Source organism: Moschus berezovskii, chromosome 4, assembly GCF_049115385.1.
Source record: "Moschus berezovskii isolate FMDL1 chromosome 4, NW_MosBer_1.0, whole genome shotgun sequence".
In the NCBI taxonomy this organism is placed as follows: Eukaryota; Metazoa; Chordata; class Mammalia; order Artiodactyla; family Moschidae; genus Moschus; species Moschus berezovskii.
The window spans coordinates 63,453,978-63,474,776 of NC_142463.1; the positions used below are offsets into that span (position 1 = coordinate 63,453,978).

The following is a 20,799-nucleotide window of genomic DNA, read 5'->3' on the forward strand; positions in this document are numbered from 1 at the left end:
ATAGTCAAAGCTGGGGTTTTTCCAGTAGTCATGTACAGACGTGAAACTTGGACCATAAAGAAAGCTGAGCACCAAAGAATTGATGTTTTCAAATTGTGGTGCTGGAGAAGACTCTTTTTAAGAGTCCCTTGGACAGCAGGGAGATCAAATCAGTCAAAGCTAAAGGAAATCAACACTGAATATTCACTGGAAGGACTGATGATAAAGTTGAAGCTCCAATGCTTTGGCCACCTGATGTGAAGAGCCAATTCATTGGAAAAATTCCTGATTCTGGAAAAGATTGAAGGCAAAAGGAGAAGGGGGCAGCAGAGGATGAGACGGTTAGATATCATCACTGACTCAATGGGCATTAATGTGAGGAAACTCCAGGAAATAGTGAAGGACAGAGGAGCCTGGTGTGGGTCTCAAAAAGGCAGACATGACTTAGCAACTGAACATAACAACAACACAGGAAACGGGACAGGAGAGGGTATATGGGAACTCTACTTCCTGCTCAAGTTTTCCATAAACCTAGGACTGCTCTAGAATATAAATTCTCAATTTTGTGTGTTTTTATATTAAGTGATAATGTATCTGTGAACTTTTTCACTGCTGCATTAATCAACCCAATAACCAGTTGCACTCTATCATGTTAGACTACCATTCAAATTTACACATTTTTGGCAACAGCTAGTTTTCAGTGTTTAAAGGAAAAAAACTGACTTCATAGGATTCAGAAAACCCAAAAGCCTGAATTTGAAAACCCAAAAACCTTAATTTTATTGCTTACATAGTTAGTCAACAATCTGAAAGAAAAGTATTAATATAAATATAGGTGCTACAGCATATCTAAATTAAGATTTTTGATTCCAAGTAAATCTTAAACTTAACAAAAAAAGTAACTGCGTATCAAATTTTATTTTAATAAATGAAAAGCCTGCTTCTGCTTTTTAAAAAGATTTCTTCAAACATAATGTCATTATTTTTTTTTTCAACTGCCAATATCTTATTATGCTATCCTGGAGGTGAAACATGCTTCTCCAAAATCCTTGGAAAATGTTTATACTATAAAAATCACCCAGTCTTTAAAAAAAGTTAAAAGCCAATACGCCAGTCTTCTTCATGATTGATAATTTCATCAGTCCATCCAGAAATTAACTTCATCTCACAACTTGAAGTAATATTTCCTATAAAAATTGGTACATATAAAAATAGTTCTAGGTATTTCCAATTGAAAAAATTGAAACTTCCAAAACACAGCACTACAACTTAAAAATGTTTATTTTCAATAGCATATTTCCATCTCTGCTTTTTGCAAGTAATGGAAATATATATAAGACAGGTATCTGGAAATAGATAATTATAATTTAATGAGAACAATGAAAGCAGAAGATTTATAAATTTGTAAAGAAAGTCATACTTTGTCATAGAACAAATTATCTGCTTGTTCCAAACAGTATTAAAAATAGAATGTAATATACACACACAAAAACCATTTTGTCCTAATTATTTCAACTGTTCAGTGGTCCTCATTAAAAGGGAACAAAAAATACAGAAAAAAGTATTTTTAAAAATCTCATCAAATTATATGTAATAACTGAAGTTTATGCCAATATTTTTCTTTAGGAATAAAAATGATAAAGCAAAGAATGTCACAATTTTAAGGAAGTAGTATTTGTTAGTAAAATTAGTAAGACATGTATTTTGGCAAATTGATACCTTAGTTGGCTCAAATCCCATTAGATATCCCTCTGAATCAAAAGGGGACTTTGTAAGTGTCTGGAAGCCAACTAAGTGGGGAAAAGATTTTTTTCTGTCTGCTGGCAGTTTTCCCAGTAGTGATAGGCTTTATTACCAAATGGAAACAGCTTAAATTTACTGCTGAATGGTTGGAAAGGACTATTAGACTATGAAACTTATTAGCGCAAACTCACAAGGAAGAAACATTATTCACAGTCTAACATTCTATTCTCAAATAGAGAAATGTTGTCTATTAGACACTCTCTTCTAACACATGAAGAGAGTGAAAACACTAAATCTCAAACTTTTGAAATTTGAAAATACTGAAAAGTACATGATCAACATTGAATATGATCAACACTTACTTTAGCTCTCTAAAAATGCTTCTTTTATTCTAGAAAATTCTATTTACAAAGTATTTTATGTTGCATTTTATAAAACATGTATCAATATTAGTGAGTCACTGTAGCAATTTTATGATTCATATCCTTTCCAATATTTTTTGTCATCATTAAAAAAAAGTAAAAGGCAGTAAACTGTCATTGCCGCAAAACAGCGCGTGATCGTAAGGGAAGAAACATCTCACTAGAGTTTCCTTCTTCTTCTAACTGCAGCTCTGGAGGCAAAGGAGGAGCCCCAGGGTCCCCAGGTCTCGGAAGTGTAGTTGAAGAGAAGGTCGGATTTTCAGTTCTGCCTACTTCTAGAACAGGCAAATTCAGAGAAGAATTGGTAGAAAAAAAGGGGGCCGTGCTGGATTCTCCTTCTGGGTGATACATGATGGTGGATGCTCTCAGTTTCTCAGAGAAATTACTTTCATCCGAATTTGATCTAGAGAGGTTATTTGTGGCTCCATCAGGAAAAGGCTCACAGCTGCTACATTTCAGTCCTACAATACAATTATTCAGATATAAATAAGAAGTAACTAGGAAATGTGAATCCACACCCATCTTGGAATTTTTTAAAGGTTATACAGATTTAAACAGCAGTTTATAAATTGTCATAATCCATTTCACATTTTATCTGCTCCTGCCAATCATGAAGTATACTGCTATTTACATTTTTGAGACAAGTGAATAATCTCAAGGAAGTTAAACGACATGCTAAAATTCACGTTTAATTTCTGTACTTATACTTAACCATTGAAGGACCTGAAAAAATAAAGCAGCTCCTAAAATTATTCATAGAATAAGAAATAGCTTTTACAACTAAAAAATATTTTTAGGCATTCTAGTATACACACACACAAAACATTACCCAATAAAAACAAAATTAAAACTGGATATATCCAAAAATTCTATAAGTTAAGGACTTTCAATTCCTGAATCACGGAGTATTAGAAGTGGAAGGGATTCTGGAGGGCATCTAGGATAGCCTCTCACTATGAGAGACACTATGAGAAGACTGAGGCCCAGAACACTGAAGTCATGTCCAATGTTCCAGGATTGCTTCATGCTAAGGTGACACCTAGAACCCAAGTCTCTTCACATTACACAAAAAGTGTTCTGATTCTCAACCTACCATTTTACTAAATAGCAGTGGTTGTTCTGAACAAAAAATTCTTTCATATCCAAAGGATATAGTCAACAATTAGCCTCATGGTGGAAATAAATACAAATGCATTTATCTTTCTGTTAGGCTTAGCAAATATTCAACCCAACTGTGTACAGGCACAGAAAAGGTTCTGAGTTGACAGATTTTGCATAACACCTGCAAAGTCTGTAAAGCACATCTGTATGTCATTTTTTTTCCACTGGTTTTTCAACTTCACAATGCAGTCAGCATTTCTGTCCCATGGAAGAAAAACTATTTTCTTAAATATGTTTCAAGGGGAAACTTCACGTGTGTTCCAGCCTCAGACTTATAGACTGAGTTCTGTAAGGTAAAGTTAAATTACTCATTTCTGTTTCCCTAGTTCTTAAAAGAGCTGGAACAGAGCTGTTATCACACTCACATTTATCTTAAGTGCTATGTAGAGAGAGACAGGGGGAAAAAATGGGGGACTGGGGGGAGAGGGGAATTTAAATTGTGCAGACAGTTCTGTATAGCATTCCAATCAGTGAGTGTGCTCCAGGGTGAGGGCGAAACAGAAGGGGTGAAGTGGCTCCTCCCTTAATCCGTATCAGTTTCATGCCTCTCTCGTCTCGCCAGACTGAGTGTGATTCTAGTGTTTAAAGTCACGTATAATTTATACAGCATGATTCTTATCAACATAGGCCAACTATGTTGGTGGAAGAAAAACCACCAGAGTTTATCAAAGGTAAAATACTTTATACACTGTTCTTTATTTGTGATCTGCATTTTCAGGGGTTACTTTTTAACAGATTAATTTTGCATCCTACTAACTTTAGAAACAAACTCCTATGTTTCTATGAAATACTGCAATTTCATTATGGTTGTTTTCTATAAATATAGTGTTGCTGCTGCTGCTGCTGCTAAGTCGCTTCAGTTGTGTCCGACTCTGCCACCCTATAGACGATAGCCCATCAGGCTCCCGCATCCCTGGGATTCTCCAGGCAAGAACACTGGAGTGGGTTGCCATGCATTCTCCAAAACATAGTGTTAATGAACAGAAATACGGAATACTGAGTGATACTTCACTTTTGCAATGTAATGAAATCAAATAAGGTTAAAAAAAATGCAAATCAAATGTAATGTTGAAGCTTGAACTTTTTAAATAAAAGCAAAAATGGTCATTTCTGGGTTTTCTGTTTGGCATTCTACTTACAAAAGCATTGTTACATTAAATGAACTCTTGGATACCTAAGATATCTTACCTTTCAGATGCTCTAGTTTTATATTCCTAAGTTTCAGCACTTCATCTGTAATCTTCTGTATTAGGAAGTTCTGTGTTTTTTCTCGTCGAATAGATTCGACCAGGGTATCCAGTCCTTTGGGGTTTTCTTGCAAGTAGTCTAACAGTTTTCCAGCCCTTTTTCTACTTGACGTTCGGCAAGAAATTTCTTCAGTGTCTTCTCTACTGAGTATTTTTTTTGCTCGTAGATGATCAAAATGTCTCTCAGCTATGATTTTTTCACACAGGTATACACGCAAATTTTCTAAAGCCTGAAAGAAATAAAATATGGCTTAATGTAACACCTAAGTCATACAGGTGACTGATGGTAAGTTAGGAATCTGACTGGTAAGAGAAAACATCCTGAAGTCAGGAAGCTCAGCCCTACTAAAGGCATGCTATTAAGATGAGTGAGCAGGGTTTCCCTGGTGGCTCAGTGGTAAAGAATCTGCCTGCTAGTGCAGGAGACACAGGTTCGATCCCTGGTCCAGGAAGATTTCCACATGCTGTGGAGCAACTAAGCCCGTGCATCACAACTCTTGAACCTGTGCTTCAGAGCCTGGGAGCCACAACTACTGAGCCCACGTGCTGCAACTATTGAAGTCCGCATGCTCCAGAGCCCATGCTCCCAAACAAGAGAAGCTACCACAATGAGAAGTCTGTGCACCACAGCTAGAGAGTAGCCCCCACTTGGGGCAATATGAGAAAAGCCTGTGCAACAACGAAGACCCAGCACAAAAATAAATAAATAAAAATTATATACATTTAAAAAAGATGAAAGAGGAAGGAGACAGAAGGTCTCTGACTAGATATTCCTCACTGCTTCCATCCTGCTCTGATCTCATCTTCACAACTATAAGCCAAGATCAAACTATTGTGGGGAGGGGGCCAGTCTCTTCTAGGGATCTTGGGTCTGTGGAAATAAGAGGTATGCTGAGGGCCTTCAGAGGTAAAGATGAGAGCAGAGGTTACTGGACATTTTAGTTTCCATTTAGTAAGGAATCTATGATTAGTCAGGACCAGAGAGGATAACTTAGGGAGAGGTCTCATGGTTTATAACTTTCTCGTTATTAATTGTGCATCTTTCTAGAGTAAAACCCCAAAAGAGAGAGAAAGAAAAAGAGCCTAAACTAAAGGGGACCATAAAGTGTCTGTCTTTGGAGTCAGCTGGCAAGACGATAATCTAACTCAGTCTTGGGACGCAGAAAGGTATGGGAAGAAAGAAACATTGATATTGAAAAAAAAAAAACATTGATATAAAAAAAAAAAACTAAGAAATAAAAAGAAATCACATAAACAGGCCTACACCTGACAAGGGCTTCCCAGGTGGCGCTTGTGGGAAAGAACTCGCCTGCCAAAGCAGACCTAAGAGACATGGGTTTGATCCCTCGGTTCAGGAAGATCTCCTGGAGGAGGGCATGACAACTCACTCCAGTATTCTTGCCCTGGAGGGCTACAGTCCATAGGGTCTCAAAGAGTCAGAAAATACTAAAGCAACTTAGCACGCATGCACACCTGACAAGTGCCGAGTGAGGCTTAATTAGCCAAAAATCGACCTGGGTCTCCATAAATGGTATTAATAACTTGATGTGAGCAGCTGTATTACATAGCTCCTTCATTTACTAGATATGCGATCTTGGGTAACTTCACTCCTTTGGGCCTCAGTTTCCTCATCTGAGTGTAATGAGATATGTAATACTTAACATATGTAAAGTACTTGGAAAAGTGCTTGGTACATATAAGTGGTAAGTAAATGTTAGTGATGATGCCAATGATGACTAATTTGATTAGCACTGACAAAGATGAACTAAAGGCAATGGAAAATCTTCAAAATACTCCAGTATGTGGTGGCAGAAAAGTAGCTTAGGTGAAGGGGTTCCTAGAGTTCTCAGTCCACTAAATTCCCACATTTATTTATTCACACAAGACACATTTCGCATATCTAAATGCCTAATATGCCAAGTGCTGACAGTGGATATGCAAAGATGAACAAGACTTAAACTCTTCATGCAAAGGGCACATAGTCTGGTTGAAGAATACATTATTAACTCAAGTTAGTAATTGTGAGATAATGGAATATGACCCAGAAAAATAAAAAGATATAGGTCAAGTAGTGGGGAAGCATTGAAGAGGCAACTTATTCTGCCTCTAGGACCTGGGAAATTTACAGAGGCCACACCTGAGCAAGAGGCATGAAAGGTATGTAGTAGGGGAAATTACATTTCCCTGCAGCCAAAACCTCATCAAAGGCTTATAAATAAGAAGCCATAAGAAAAGTTTTACAGAGGGCTGGGAGAAGCAAAAATTGGGGTCAAAGGGGACTGTTAGACGACTGCTGCCATATCTTACATATATCATGCTGAGTGCATGAATTTCAGCTGACAGGATGAGGACAGAGAAAAATAGATTTAAAAGATGAAGTTCTTGGAAAACCTCATGTGTTTCATTTCTACCATATATTGTTGATCCCTAAATTTTGCTATGTGATCGAGACTTTCTCCCTAGAGATCCCAATGATACTTGAAATTCAACACATCCAAAACCAAATTTATCTTCTCCTATCCTTTTCCTCTGACATTGTAAACTCACTTGGGAGTACCACCATCTATTCAACAAGCTATAAACCTTCAACCCATCCTTGACTTTTCCGTTTCCACCCACCTGATACATTCGATCACCCACCCACCAAATCTTGCTGATATTTATCTTCCTCAGCGCATACATTCAAATCATCACCAAGTCCTATAGCGCATACATTCAAATCATCACCAAGTCCTATCACTACTATTGAAAAAATGGAATTCTCCTATTCCATCCATCTCCACTACCTGTACCCTGATCCAAATCGCCATCATCTCTCACCTCTATGAAGTCCAAGAATCGCCTCACTAGTTGCCCTCTTCTCATTTTTGCTCACCCTAGTCCATACATTAGGCAGAGGAAACTCTTCAATAGGTCTCCATTACACCTGGGAAGAAAATTCCACTTTACTACCATCTATAAGACCCTTTATAATCTGGCCCTAGCCTACCATCCTAACTTCACCTCAAGGCACTCAACAGCTTGCCTGCATTAGATCCTTTGCAAATTCTATTCTGTCTAGAATGTTCTTCCCCAGTTCTGTCATATCCTTCAGGAATCAGTTTAAACATAACCTTCCCTGAATATCCTATCTCAAGTAATTTCTCCCTTATCCTGCTATTGCCTCAGCACCTGTTCATCTCCTTCACAGTACTTACCATAATTTGAAATTATACATTCGTTTTCAACCCTAAGAACTCACATGTTAAAAGCAGGCAAGAACCAGGTACATTTTGTTCAACTCTGTATATCCTAAACTTAGCAGAGTGCCAAGTAGATAATGTTTTGGATGACTGCAAAATTCACCGTTATTTTGTGATTCACAATTATCATTTTACATGTCTCCTCCTGCCCCAAGAAGTTGAGTTGTTCTCAAACTAGAATTTTGTCTTCGTTTTAAATTTTTAAACTGTTAGAATCAATGGCAGTATCAGCCTCACAGTAGTGTGTAGTCCATATTTATGAAACTAAACTAAATTCAAAGATGAGAGAAACAACTAGATGAGGTATACAGGGAGAAGCGATATAGTAAAGAAGTGGTAGCCTGGAAAAAAAAAGGGGGAGTTTCCACGTGGATAAGTCCTCTATATCTGCAGATTCTGCACCCTCGGATTCAACCAAGAATGGATCAAAAATATTTGGGAAAAAAAATTTCCAGAAGTTTCAAAAAGCAAAACTTGAATTTGCTGTGTGGGTCAACTGTTTACATAGCATTTACATTATACTAGGTATTATAAAGGGATTCCCTGATGGCTCAGACGGTAAAGCCTCTGCCCGAAATGTGGGAGACCTGGGTTCGATCCCTGGTTTGGGAAGATCCCCTGGAAAAGGAAATGGCAACCCACTCCAGTACTCTTGCCTAGAAAATTCCATGGATGGAGGAGCCTGGTGGGCTACAGTCCATGGGGTCACAAAGAGTCGGACACGACTGAAGGTATTATAAGTAATCTAGAGTTGATTCAGAGTATATGGGCAGATGTATGTACGTTCCATGCAAATATTATACCATATTATAAAAGGGACTTGAGTATCCATGAATTTGGTATCAGCAGTCAACCCCCCATGGATACAGAAGGAAAACTGTACACTAGTCACCAAAACAGAGAATATAGTAGAAATAGCAAGTGGCTTTGGGGGAGGGATGATAAAAAATTCAATTTTAGACAAAGCGAGGAGTCTGAAGGATATAAAAGTGGATTTCCAGTAGATATTTGGAAATAAGCACTTAGAGATGAGAAAGAAGGAAGTCCAAATATGTGAATGATAATTTTAAAACTTCTAAGGTCACAAACCATTTTGAAAATATCATGAACAAAATTTCTAAGAAAAAGATGCGCACACACTGTTTTTCATAGATGTCCTGAGACCTGTTCATGATTCCCCAAGGTTATGAATTTCTGATACAGCTGTAAATCGAAGTCATGGAAATGGAAAGTATCAATGAACAGATGGGAAAAAAATAAAGGCCTGGAAGCCTCCCTTCACATCTGTACAGGTTTTATATGTATAGGTTTTTTATGTACATGTTTTATGTCTTTTCACTTGAACCTCTCACTACCTGTCTTATCAACTATAAAATGGGAAAGACAATTATTTGCCTTAGAGGTTGTTGGGAACATTGTCAACTGTGACACAGCAGGCCTAGCTCTTGAAGTTCATGTTTTTACTGGCGCAAATCTTGAGTAACACAACACTCTTTTGTACTTTAGTAGTTATCAATATCCCAGTCTTAACTAGAATATAAAGCCGGGGGGACTTTTTTTTGGTATCTTCCCAGGCCTAAGAACAGTACTTTCCATAAAATAAGTGCTCCACAACTATCTGTTGGAGGAGGAAACTAAGGCACACGTCCCAGTCATAACCAGTTTCCTTCTGCTAATTCATTATCAGAATTGCTCACAGTAATTCTGTAACTACTCACTGTAATTATGAGTACAGTGCAATAAACCTTACCGGTGAGGGAAAAGCAAACATTTAAAACGCTGTTGTTCTGTCTAGTTCACAAAGATGATTTTGTATAAGTATTGCAGTGGTAAGCCAGAACACAGTTCATATTGTTTTTAATTTGAATATAAAGTATTTTGATGGTTCTCAGAGAAGTCTCATGTGGCAAAACAAGTTACTAAAAGCGAAGGAAAAGAGAAACAGGTCAGACCTCAATAAAGTCATTCTCTACGAATAAATACTAAGATCTGTGCACTTCATCATCCAAGCAGAAGAGCATAATTTAGCTACTGAGTATCTCCAGCGTTTACCTGTACATTAATTCTCGACTTCTTCTATTCTCCCCCCACCCCCACCCCGCCCCTTCAATTTAAATACGTGGGTGTTTCCTTAGTAGGGGAATTCCAGGTAGTGCTTTTCAGCTGTCGACTTCCCCCAACCCCTTTTGCAAAAGTTTCACGTATTTGCTCCGCTGCTTGGGACGCTTTATCTGGTCCAGCTTTTGCTCCAGGTCGAGCCAGCAGCCAAGGCAGTCTGACTCAAGGATGAACTTGAGTCGTCGACCCCTAGCAACGCAGCTCCAAAGCGCACCTGGGATGGAATCACCAGGGGAGGAGTGAAGAGTGGGCAAGAAGCTGACTGCGAAGAAACGCTCCACTGAACAAGGTTTCAGAAACCCAAACCCTGCCTTCACTGATTTAAAACGTGGACTAACAGGTCAGAGGGCGGCAAGGAAGTCCCTCGCGTGCAGGGCTCGTCGCGGTCCTGCGGTTCTTGGACGTTCTGCTTCTCCGACCCCGGACTCCTCCTCCAGTTCCGACTCGGACTAGGACGCTGGGTTTCCGCCTTCCTCGCCCGCCCCCGCCCACCCCGAGCCCGCGACGGCGCCGGGGCAAGGCTGCGCTACTCACGTCCTTCTTCACTTCAGTCAGGTCCTCCTCGGTGAGGGACGGCGCGGGGGGCTCCATGGCGGAGGCGGGAGATGGCGCTGCTTCCGGGTCCAGGAGCTCCGGCTGCGCCGCCCCGCCCAGGCTGCGGGCTTCGGCCTTCGAGTGAAGGGGCAGAAGGGAGGCGGAGAGGGTCGGGAGGGAGAGGGCTGCCCCTTCGAGGACCGATGGACTAGTAGGTCAAACTGTGGTGCTTCCGGCAGAGCCGAGGGCGCAGCAGACGTACTCGTCCACAAGCGGAGCTCGGAACCCCGGATCCTTCTCCCTCCCGGAGGCCCAGGAGCAGGCACCGCCCCTCGGGGGGCCACCGGGAGCGCCCGCCCAGTCTCTACAGCAGCCAATCAGAGCTAGCCTGCGGGACACCCTTGTCCCCGCCCCCTGCCGGAGCCTTTCAGGAGTGGCTCCGCCCACAGCCTCCTGAGCGTCAGCGAGTGGCAGCGGGCTGGCCTCCCCGAAGGGAATCGTTTCCGTGGGTGGGGTGCTAGCTGCTCTGCCTGCCTGCGGTCGCCGCCTGCGCAGACAGTTCACAGGTGGAGTCGGGTCTCTGCTTGTCTGTACTTTATGGGTCCTCCCCTTTTCCCAGACCCTATCCAACGATTTTCTGTTGCTGCTTGCTCACTCCTTTTAAAACTATTTGGTCAGACACTGACATGCGTGCCTACACATGCACGAGACGCATGTACACAGCCTATCAACAGTATTAAATTTATGAAAGAGAAAAACCGCCTACAGTGCCAACACTAACGCTTAATTTAACGTCTGCATTCTTTTTGGTCTCTTTATTATCAACATGTTTCCTCATTTATTCATCCGTATAATGAAGATTTGTCTACTTCATACCTCTCACAGGGCCGCTGTGAAAATTAAATGACGTGGTATCTGTAAGGTTCTTACAGGTACTGGGCACACAGTATGCACCCAATTTATCATTATTTTACACTACTAAAACATTTATTGAGTCCTTACTAATGTGTTCTAGGTATCTTATTCTGATAACCATTCTACCGTTATACTGGGGAGCCTGATGAACAAATCACTATTCTCAGAATGGTATTCCAGCTACTGACATAGGTGTATATACCCAGTAAAAATCTGGCTGGATGAAAATCTCAAAACAGAGTCCTGCGCACAAGAGGGTTCTTTGGACAACATGCTAAGTAAACTAGAAATAAAGTAGATGGTACTTGAAGCTAGAAGGTAGGTAAAAATGATAAGAGGACCAAAAACAAACTTTGAATCCCAACAATTAAGGGAAGAGAAAGGAAAGGAATCAAAAAGAACAACATTGACAAAGCCACACCAATCTATATTTGATCAAAACACAGGGGTTCTATTTTTAACATTATGTCACATGTCTTTTTCCATATTGATACATAGTATTTTTTCTGATTGCTTAATCTTCCATCTGCTAGATATAATCCAATTAACTAAACCACTTGTTCTTTCATTTCTCAAACATTTACTGAGTGTCAGCTATGTGCCAAAGACTGCTCTAGGTGCTGCAGAAACAGCTGTGAATGAAATAGATAACAATTCCTTTCCTCCCAGAGTTTAAATTCTAGCATATGTGTGTGGGGGGCATGGCAGACAGACATTTGAAAAACATTGTGTAAATTATTTATTATGTTGCTGCTGCTGCTGCTAAGTCGCGTCAGTGGTGTCCGACTCTGTGCGACCCCATAGATGGCAGCCCAACAGGCTCCTGTGTCCCTGGGATTCTCCAGGCAAGAATACTGGAGTGGGTTGCCATTTCTTTGTGTTCAGTTCAGTTCAGTTCAGTCGCTCAGTCGTGTCCGACTCTCCGCGACCCCATGAATCACAGCACGCCAGGCCTCCCTGTCCACCACCAACTCCCGGAGTTCACTCAAACTCATGTCCACAGAGTCGGTGATGCCATCCAGCCATCTCATTCTCCGTCGTCCCCTTCTCCTCCCGCCCCCAACCTTTCCCAGCATCAGAGTCTTTTCCAATGAGTCAACTCGTCGCATGAGTTGGCCAAAGTATTGGAGTTTCAGCTTTAGCATCAGTCAGAAGATAATAAATACTAAGAGAAAATGTAAGACAGGGCAATAGGATGAGAGTGTCTGGAGTAATAAAATTTTAAATCGACTGGTTAATGAAAACCTTATTGAGAAAGGGAGATTGGAATTACTACTTCAAGAAATTGAGGGAATGAGCCATGTAGACATATGGAGAAAGAATACAATGAGAAGAGGAAACAGTCGATGAAGAGGATCCATGTGACTGGGGGGGATAAGGTTCTTGTGTGCCACTGTAAAAGTTTACTTTGACTTTGCTCTGAGTCATATGGGCATACTTTGAGTCAGATGGGAAGCCACTGGAGGGTTCGTCACAGAGGAGTGATATGATCCGATTTACGATTTGAAAAAGGAACACTTTCACTGTTGCCTTGAGGGGCAGGAAGATGGGAGAGGGGAGACCAGATAGGGAGCTATCACCATCATCTGGCCCGGAAGGTGGTGGCTCTGAATGGGGCTGGTAGAAACAAAGGTGGTGAGAACATTTTGAAGTGGGGAAGTGATTTCATTTCCTTTTCAAAGAATCACTCTGGTGGCTGAGTAGAGAATAAATTATAGATATATAGGGTGGAAGCCGAGAGATCAGCTGGAAGCTACCAGAGTGATCCCAGCAAAGACGAGAGTGGTGTCATCAGGCTGGGAGCAGTGGTAAGTTCTTCCCCATGGTGACCTCAAGTGAGCAAAGTTGCTCAGTTGTGTCCAACTCTTTGCAACCTCATGGACTGTAGCCTACCAGCCTCCTCCGTCCATGGGATTTTCCAGGCAAGAGTACTGGAGTGGGTTGCCATTTCCTTCTCCAGGGGATCTTCCCAACCCAGGGATCGAACCTGAGTCTCCCACATTGTAGGCAGGCGCTTTTACCGTCTGAGCCGCCAGGGAAGTCCTAATATGTGAACAATACATGAACCATGATCTTCCAGATGTTCAAGCTGGTTATAGAAAAGGCAGAGGAACCAGTGATCAAATTGCCAACATCCGTTGGATCATCAATAAAGCAAGAGAGTTCCAGAAAAACATCTATTTCTGCTTTATTGGCTATGCCAAAGCCTTTGACTGTGTGGATCATAATAAACTGTGGAAAATTCTTCAAGAGATGGGAATACCAGACCACCTGACCTGCCTCTTGAGAAATCTGTATGCAGGTCCTCAAGTTATTCCTAATTTTTCATTATTATAACAAATTTGTCCCTAAATTTTTTATCCACATATTCCCCAGGCCTTTTTTCTTTTGAATTATCTTTTTTTTTTTTTTTTTGCATAAGTTTTCAGGAGCAGGAGTACAGAGCCTAGTGAAATGACTATTTTCTGTCTTTTCATGCATATTTCCACAGGTTCTCTCCAAGGGATTGGTCCATCTGTGTATGACAATAAACCATAACTGCTCTGCTGATGCGGAGAAGGCAATGGCAACCCACTCCAGTGCTCTTGCCTGGAAAATCCCATGGACTGAGGAGCCTGGTGGGCTGCAGTCCATGGGGTCGCTAAGAGTCGGACACAACTGAGCGACTTCACTTTCACTTTTCACTTTCATGCATTGGAGAAGGAAGTGGCAACCCACTCCTGTGTTCTTGCCTGGAGAATCCCAGGGACGGGGGAGCCTGGTGGGCTGCCCTCTATGGGGTCGCAGAGAGTCGGAGACGACTGAAGCGACTTAGCAGCAGCAGCTCTGCTGATGAAAGAGGGGACTCAGAACCTATCAAAGCAAAGGGATTTGAACGAGGCCAATTTGCTACACTCACTTTGATAAGAAATTATCATTATGAGGTTGCTGTTCTTTTAAGATTTATTTATTTATTTAGGAGTTTTGGCTGTGGATTTTTTTTTGACTGTGTCTTTGTTGCTGCTCACAGGCTTTCTCTAGCTGTGGTGAGCAGTGGCTACTCTCTAGTTGTGGTGCTCGGGCTTCTTATTGCAGTGGCTTCTCTTGTGGAGCATGGGCTTCAGTACTTGTGGAATACAGGCTTAGTTGCCCTGTGGTATGTGGAACCTTCCGGGACCAGGGATCGAACTCATGTCCCCTGCCTTGACAAGTGGATTCTTAACCACTGAACCACCAGGGAAATCTGAGGTTGCTATTCTATTCTTCTTGTTTAAACAAAATACTTCAAACACACCAAATTATAAAAAATAGCATTACAAACACCCTACATTCATTACCAAGATTTAACAAGTAGTGATATTTTGCTGTATTTGCTTCTGTTATGTTTTTTTATTGCCAAATATTAGTGGCAGATTAATATTGATTAGTTGCTGATTCTTGAGCCTTCTTTATGACCCTTATTATGCATCTGACTTTTTCCTTGTTGTTGACTACCATTTCACTTCTGACACCTCCAGCCTTCTTCCTTATTTATTCCCTGTTTCATTTATTCAACAAAAATGTTGTCAGAATGGAAGTTATAAAATGAGGATAAGGGGTTGGGTGGGACTGAATGAGGAAGCCAAAAGGTTGATATTTTGTTTTTAAGGCCACATCGCAATGTTCCCAAGTCACATAGTCTATGTCAGAGCAGCCACATCTGAGTGTCATGTGCCTGATCACAGAGCTAGTTCACACCAGGACTTGCAATTCCCATGCCTGCTTGTATTCAAGTGCATCATCCTTCTTTCATAAGCAAATTATTTCCCCTTTCTCTGCTCTGTTACAGGAAAAGACATAATGAGCATAGGGCACAGATTCAAGAAAATCACCCTGCCCTCTCTCTTTTTTTTTTTTTAATTTTTAATGCCATTTATATTATAAACCACGAGCTCCCCATCAAAAGACGGGAACTGCTTTTGTTAATTCATATATATATATATATATATATATATATATATATATATATATGACTGTATCACTTTGCTATACACCTGAAACAAACACAACACTGTAAATAAAATATAGTACAATATAAAATAAAAATAAGTAACAGATCTTTGGGGCTTTACACTGAGTTAGAGTTCCTATCAGAGGGATAACAGCACCACAGCCACACTGGATCCTCATGAAGGAGGCACACGAATGACTGGGTTACAAGAGTTACAGGAATGAGAGCTGCTCATTTCCCAGAAACCACAGCTCACAGAAAACCAACAAAGGCACGAGATACAGACCATTCACTTATGAATGTGTAAAACTCAAAAAAGTCCACATCACTCCTACAACATGTCGAAAGTGCCTCAGAATTCACACAATACCAACTTTCTCATGGTTCTGGTTAAATTACACATACCAGTTTATAACAAATGGCAAAATATGTAACTCTGTTCAAAGTTTTAAAAAATTACTTAAGAATAATTTCCTGTATTTCTATGCCACCTTTATAGTTCTGGTTTCTCATTTCTTAATTAATAAATTCAGCGTGCAGGTTCTATCCCAGGCTAATTTATACACTTCTGGAAGAAACGGCCTCTTAAATCCACAGAGTGTTGAGGTGGGGAGCCCCTAAACACGTCAGATTCGTTTCACATATGATAATATACATGTTTCAATCCATTCTCCCAAATCATCCCACCCTCGCCCTCTCCCACAGAGTCCAAAAGACTGCTCCACACATCCAAGTCTGTGCTGTTGTCTCATATACAGGGTTATCGTTATCCTCTTGCTATATTCCATATATGTGTGTTAATATACTGTATTGGTGTTTTTGTTTCTGGCTTACTTCGCGTTGTATAATAGGCTCCAGTTTTGTCCACCTCATTAGAACTAATTCAAATGTATTCTTTTTAATCACTGAGTAGTACTCCATTGTGTAAATGTACCAAAGCTTTCTTATCCATTCATCTGCGGATGGACATCTAGGTTGCTTCCATGTCGTGGCTATTATAAACAGTGCTGTGATGAACATTGGAGTACATGTGGCTCTTTCAATTCTGGTTTTCTCGGTGTGTATGCCCAGGAGTGGGATTGCTGGGTCCTATGGCAGTTCTATTACCAGTTTTTAAAGGAATCTCCACACTGTTCTCCATAGTGGCTGTACTAGTTTGCATTCCCACCAACAGTGTAAGAGGGTTCCCTTTTCTCCACACCCTCTCCAGCATTTATTGTTTGTAGACTTTTGGATAGCAGCCATTCTGACTGGCGTGAAATGATACCTCATTGTGGTTTTAATTTGCATTTCTCTAATTATGAGTGATGTTGAGCATCTTTTCCTGTGTTTGTTAGCCATCTGTATGTCTTCTTTGGAGAAATGTCTGTTTAGTTCTTTAGCCCATTTTTTGATTGGGTCATTTATTTTTCTGGAATTGAACTGCAGGAGTTGCTTGTATATTTTTGAGATTAATCCTTTATCAGTTGCTTCATTTGCTATTATTTTCTCCCATTCTGAAGGCTGTCTTTTCACCTTGTTTATAGTTTCCTTTGCTGTGCAGAAACTTTTAATTAGGTCCCATTTGTTTATTTTTGCTTTTATTTCCAATATTCTGGGAGATGGGTCATGGAGGATCCTGCTGTGACTTATGTCGGAGAGTGTTTTGCCTATGTTCTCCTCTAGGAGTTTTATAGTTTCTGGTCTTACATTTAGATCTTTAATCCATTTTGAGTTTATTTTTGCGTATGGTGTTAGGGAATGTTCTAGTTTCATTCTTTTACAAGTGGTTGACCAGTTTTCCCAGCACCACTTGTTAAAGAGATTGTCTTTTCTCCATTGAATATTCTTGCCTCCCTTGTCAAAGATAAGGTGTCCATAGGCGCATGGATTTATCTCTGTGCTTTCTATTTTGTTCCATTGATCTATATTTCTGTCTTTATGCCAGTACCATACTGTCTTGATAACTGTGGCTTTGTAGTAGAGCCTGATTCCGGCAGGTTGATTCCCCCAGTTCCATTCTTCTTTCTCAAGATTGCTTTGGCTATGCGAGGCTTTTTGTATTTCCATACAGATTGTGAAATTATTTGTTCTAGCTCTGTGAAAAACACCGTTGGTAGCTTGATAGGGATTGCATTGAACTTATACATTACTTTAGGCAATATATTCATTTTCACAATATTTATTATTCCAATCCATGAACATAGTATGTTTCTCCATCTATTAGTGTCCTCTCTGATTTCTTTCACCAATGTTTTATAGTTTTCTATATATAGGTCTTTTGTTTCTTTAGGTAGATATATTCCTAAGTATTTTATTCTTTTCGTTGCAACGGTGAATGGAATTGTTTCCTTAATTTCTCTTTCTATTTTCTCATTATTAGTGTATAGGAATGCAAGGGATTTCTGTGTGTTGATTTTATATCCTGCAACTTTACTATATTCACTGATTAGCTCTAGTAATTTTCTGGTAGAGTCTTTAGGGTTTTCTGTGTAGAGGATCATGTCATCTGCAAACAATGAGAGTTTTACTTCTTCTTTTCCTTTTTGAATTCCTTTTATGTCTTTTTCTGCTCTGATTGCTGTGGCCAAAACTTCCAAAACTATGTTGAATAGTAATGGTGAGAGTGGGCACCCTTGTCTTGTTCCTGACTTTAGGGGAAACGCTTTCAATTTTTCACCATTGAGGATAATGTTTGCTGTGGATTTGTCATATATAGATTTTATTACGTTGAGGTATGTTCCTTCTATTCCCGCCTTCTGGAGGGTTTTGATCATAAATGGATGTTGAATTTTGTCAAAGGCTTTCTCTGCATCTATTGAAATAATCATATGGTTTTTATTTTTCAATTTGTTAATGTGGTGTATTACATTGATTGATTTGTGGATATTGAAGAATCCTTGCATTCCTGGGATAAAGCCCACTTGGTCATGTTGTATGATCTTTTTAATGTGTTGTTGGATTCTGATTGCTAGAATTTTGTTAAGGATTTTTGTATCTATGTTCATCAGTGATATTGGCCTGTAGTTCTCTTTTTATGTGGCATCTTTGTCAGGTTTTGGTATTAGGGTGATGGTGGCCTCATAGAATGAGTTAGGAAGTTTACCTTCCTCTGCAATTTTCTGGAAGAGTTTGAGTAGGATAGGTGTTAGATCTTCTCTAAATTTTTGGTAGAACTCAGCTGTGAAGCCATCTGGACCTGGGCTTTTGTTTGCTGGAAGATTTCTGATTACAGTCTCAATTTCCATGCTTGTGATGGGTCTGTTAAGATTTTCTATATCTTCCTGGTTCAGTTTTGGAAAGTTATACTTATCTAAGAATTTGTCCATTTCTTGAAAGTTGTCCATTTTATTGGCATATAATTGCTGATAATAGTCTCTTATGATCCTTTGTATTTCTGTGTTGTCTGTTGTGATCTCTCCCTTTTCATTTCTAATTTTATTGATTTGGTTTTTCTCCCTTTGTTTCTTGATGAGTCTGGCTAGTGATTTGTCAATTTTATTTACCCTCTCAAAGAACCAGATTTTGGCTTTGTTGATTTTTGCTATGGTCTCTTTCTTTTGTATTTATTTCTGCCCTAATTTTTAAAATCTCTTTTCTTCTACTAACCCTAGGGTTCTTCATTTCTTCCTTTTCTAGTTGCTTTAGGTGTAGAGTTAGGTTATTTAGTTGGCTTTTTTCTTGTTTCTTGAGGTATGCCTGTATTGCTATGAACCTTCTCCTTAGCACTGATTTTACAGTGTCCCACAGGTTTTGGGTTGTTGTGTTTTCATTTTCATTCATTTCTATGCATATTTTGATTTCTTTTTTGATTTCTTCAATGATTTGTTCGTTATTCAGCAGCGTGTTGTTCAGTCTCCATATATTGGAATTTTTAATAGTTTTTCTCCTGTAATTAAGATCCAGTCTTACTGCATTGTGGTCAGAAAAGATGCTTGGAATGATTTCAATTTTTTTAAATTTCCCAAGGCTAGATTTATGGCCCAGGATGTGATCTATCCTGGAGAAGTTTCTGTGTGCACTTGAGAAGAAGGTGAAATTCATTATTTTGGGGTGAAATGGCCTATAGATATCTATTAGATCTCACTGGTCTATTGTATCATTTAACTTTTGTGTTTCCTTGTTAATTTTCTGTTTGGTTAATCTATCCATAGGTGTGAGTGGGGTATTAAAGTCTCCCACTATTACTGTGTTATGGTTGATTTCCCCTTTCATACTTGTCCGTATTAGTCTCACATATTGTGGTGCTCCTATGTTGGGTGCATATATATTTATAATTGTTATATCTTCTTCTTGGATTGAGCCTTTGATCATTATGTAGTGTCCTTCGTTGTCTCTTTTCACAGCCTTTGTTTTAAAGTCTATTTTATCTGATATGAGTATTGCTACTCCTGCTTTCTTTTGGTCTCTGTGTGGAATATCTTTTTCCAGCCCTTCACTTTCAGTCTGTATGTGTCCCTCATTTTGAGGTGGGTCTCTTGTAGACAACATATATGGGGGTCTTGTTTTTGTATCCATTCAGCCAGCCTTTGTCTTTTGGTTGGGGCGTTCAACCCATTTACATTTAAGGTAATTATTGATAAGTATGATCCTGTTGCCATTTTCTTTATTGTTTTGGGTTTGAGTTTATAAACTCATTCTGTGTTTCCTGTCTAGAGAAGGTCCTTTAGCATTTGTTGGAGAGCTGGTTTGATAATGCTGAATTCTCTCAGCTTTTGCCTGTCTGTAAAGCTTTTGATTTCACCTTCATACTTGAATGAGATCCTTGCTGGGTACAGTAATCTGGGCTGTAGGTTATTTTCTTTCATCACTTTAAGTATGCCCTGCCTTTCCCTCCTGGCCTGAAGAGTTTCTATTGAAAGGTCAGCTGTTATCCTTATGGGGTCCCCTTGTGTGTTATTTGTTGCTTTTCCCTTGCTGCTTTTAATATTTGTTCTTTGCGTTTGATCTTTGTTAATTTGATTAGTATGTGTCTTGGGGTATTTCGCCTTGGGTTTATCCTGTCTGGGACTCTTTGGGATTCTTGGACTTGGGTTATTATTTCCTTCCCCATTTTAGGGAAATTTTCAACTATTATCTCCTCAAGTATTTTCTCATGGTCTTTCTTCTTGTCTTCTTCTTCTGGGACTCCTATGATTCGGATGTTGGGGCGTTTAAAATTGTCCCAGAGGTCTCTGAGATTGTCCTCATTTCTTTTAATTAGTTTTTCTTTTTTCCTCTCTGCTTCATTTATTACTACCATTCTATCTTCTAACTCACTTATTCTATCTTCTGCCTCTGTTATTCTACTGTTGGTTCCCTCCAGAGTGTTTTTGATCTCATCTATTGCATTACTCATTGTATATTGACTCTTTTTTATTTCTTCTAGATCCTTATTAAACCTTTCTTGCATCTTCTCAATCCTCGTCTCCAGATTATTTATCTGTAACTCCAATTTGCTTTCAAGATTTTGGATCAATTTCACTATCATTATTTGGAATTCTTTATCA

General features: G+C 39.6%; 1 protein-coding gene across 1 annotated transcript; it reads right to left on the minus strand.

Annotated features, from left to right (window-relative positions):
- Positions 1–1,242: 1,242 nt before the first annotated feature.
- BCL10 (BCL10 immune signaling adaptor) lies at positions 1,243–11,144 on the minus strand. The gene is made up of 3 exons (XM_055402451.2): positions 10,447–11,144; positions 4,494–4,782; positions 1,243–2,605 (listed from the first exon to the last, which is right to left on the minus strand). Exons 1-3 carry the CDS (start codon positions 10,501–10,503, stop codon positions 2,259–2,261), a joined length of 693 nt encoding a protein of 230 aa, XP_055258426.1. The 5' UTR covers positions 10,504–11,144; the 3' UTR covers positions 1,243–2,258.
- Between the last annotated feature and the right edge of the window lie 9,655 nt (positions 11,145–20,799).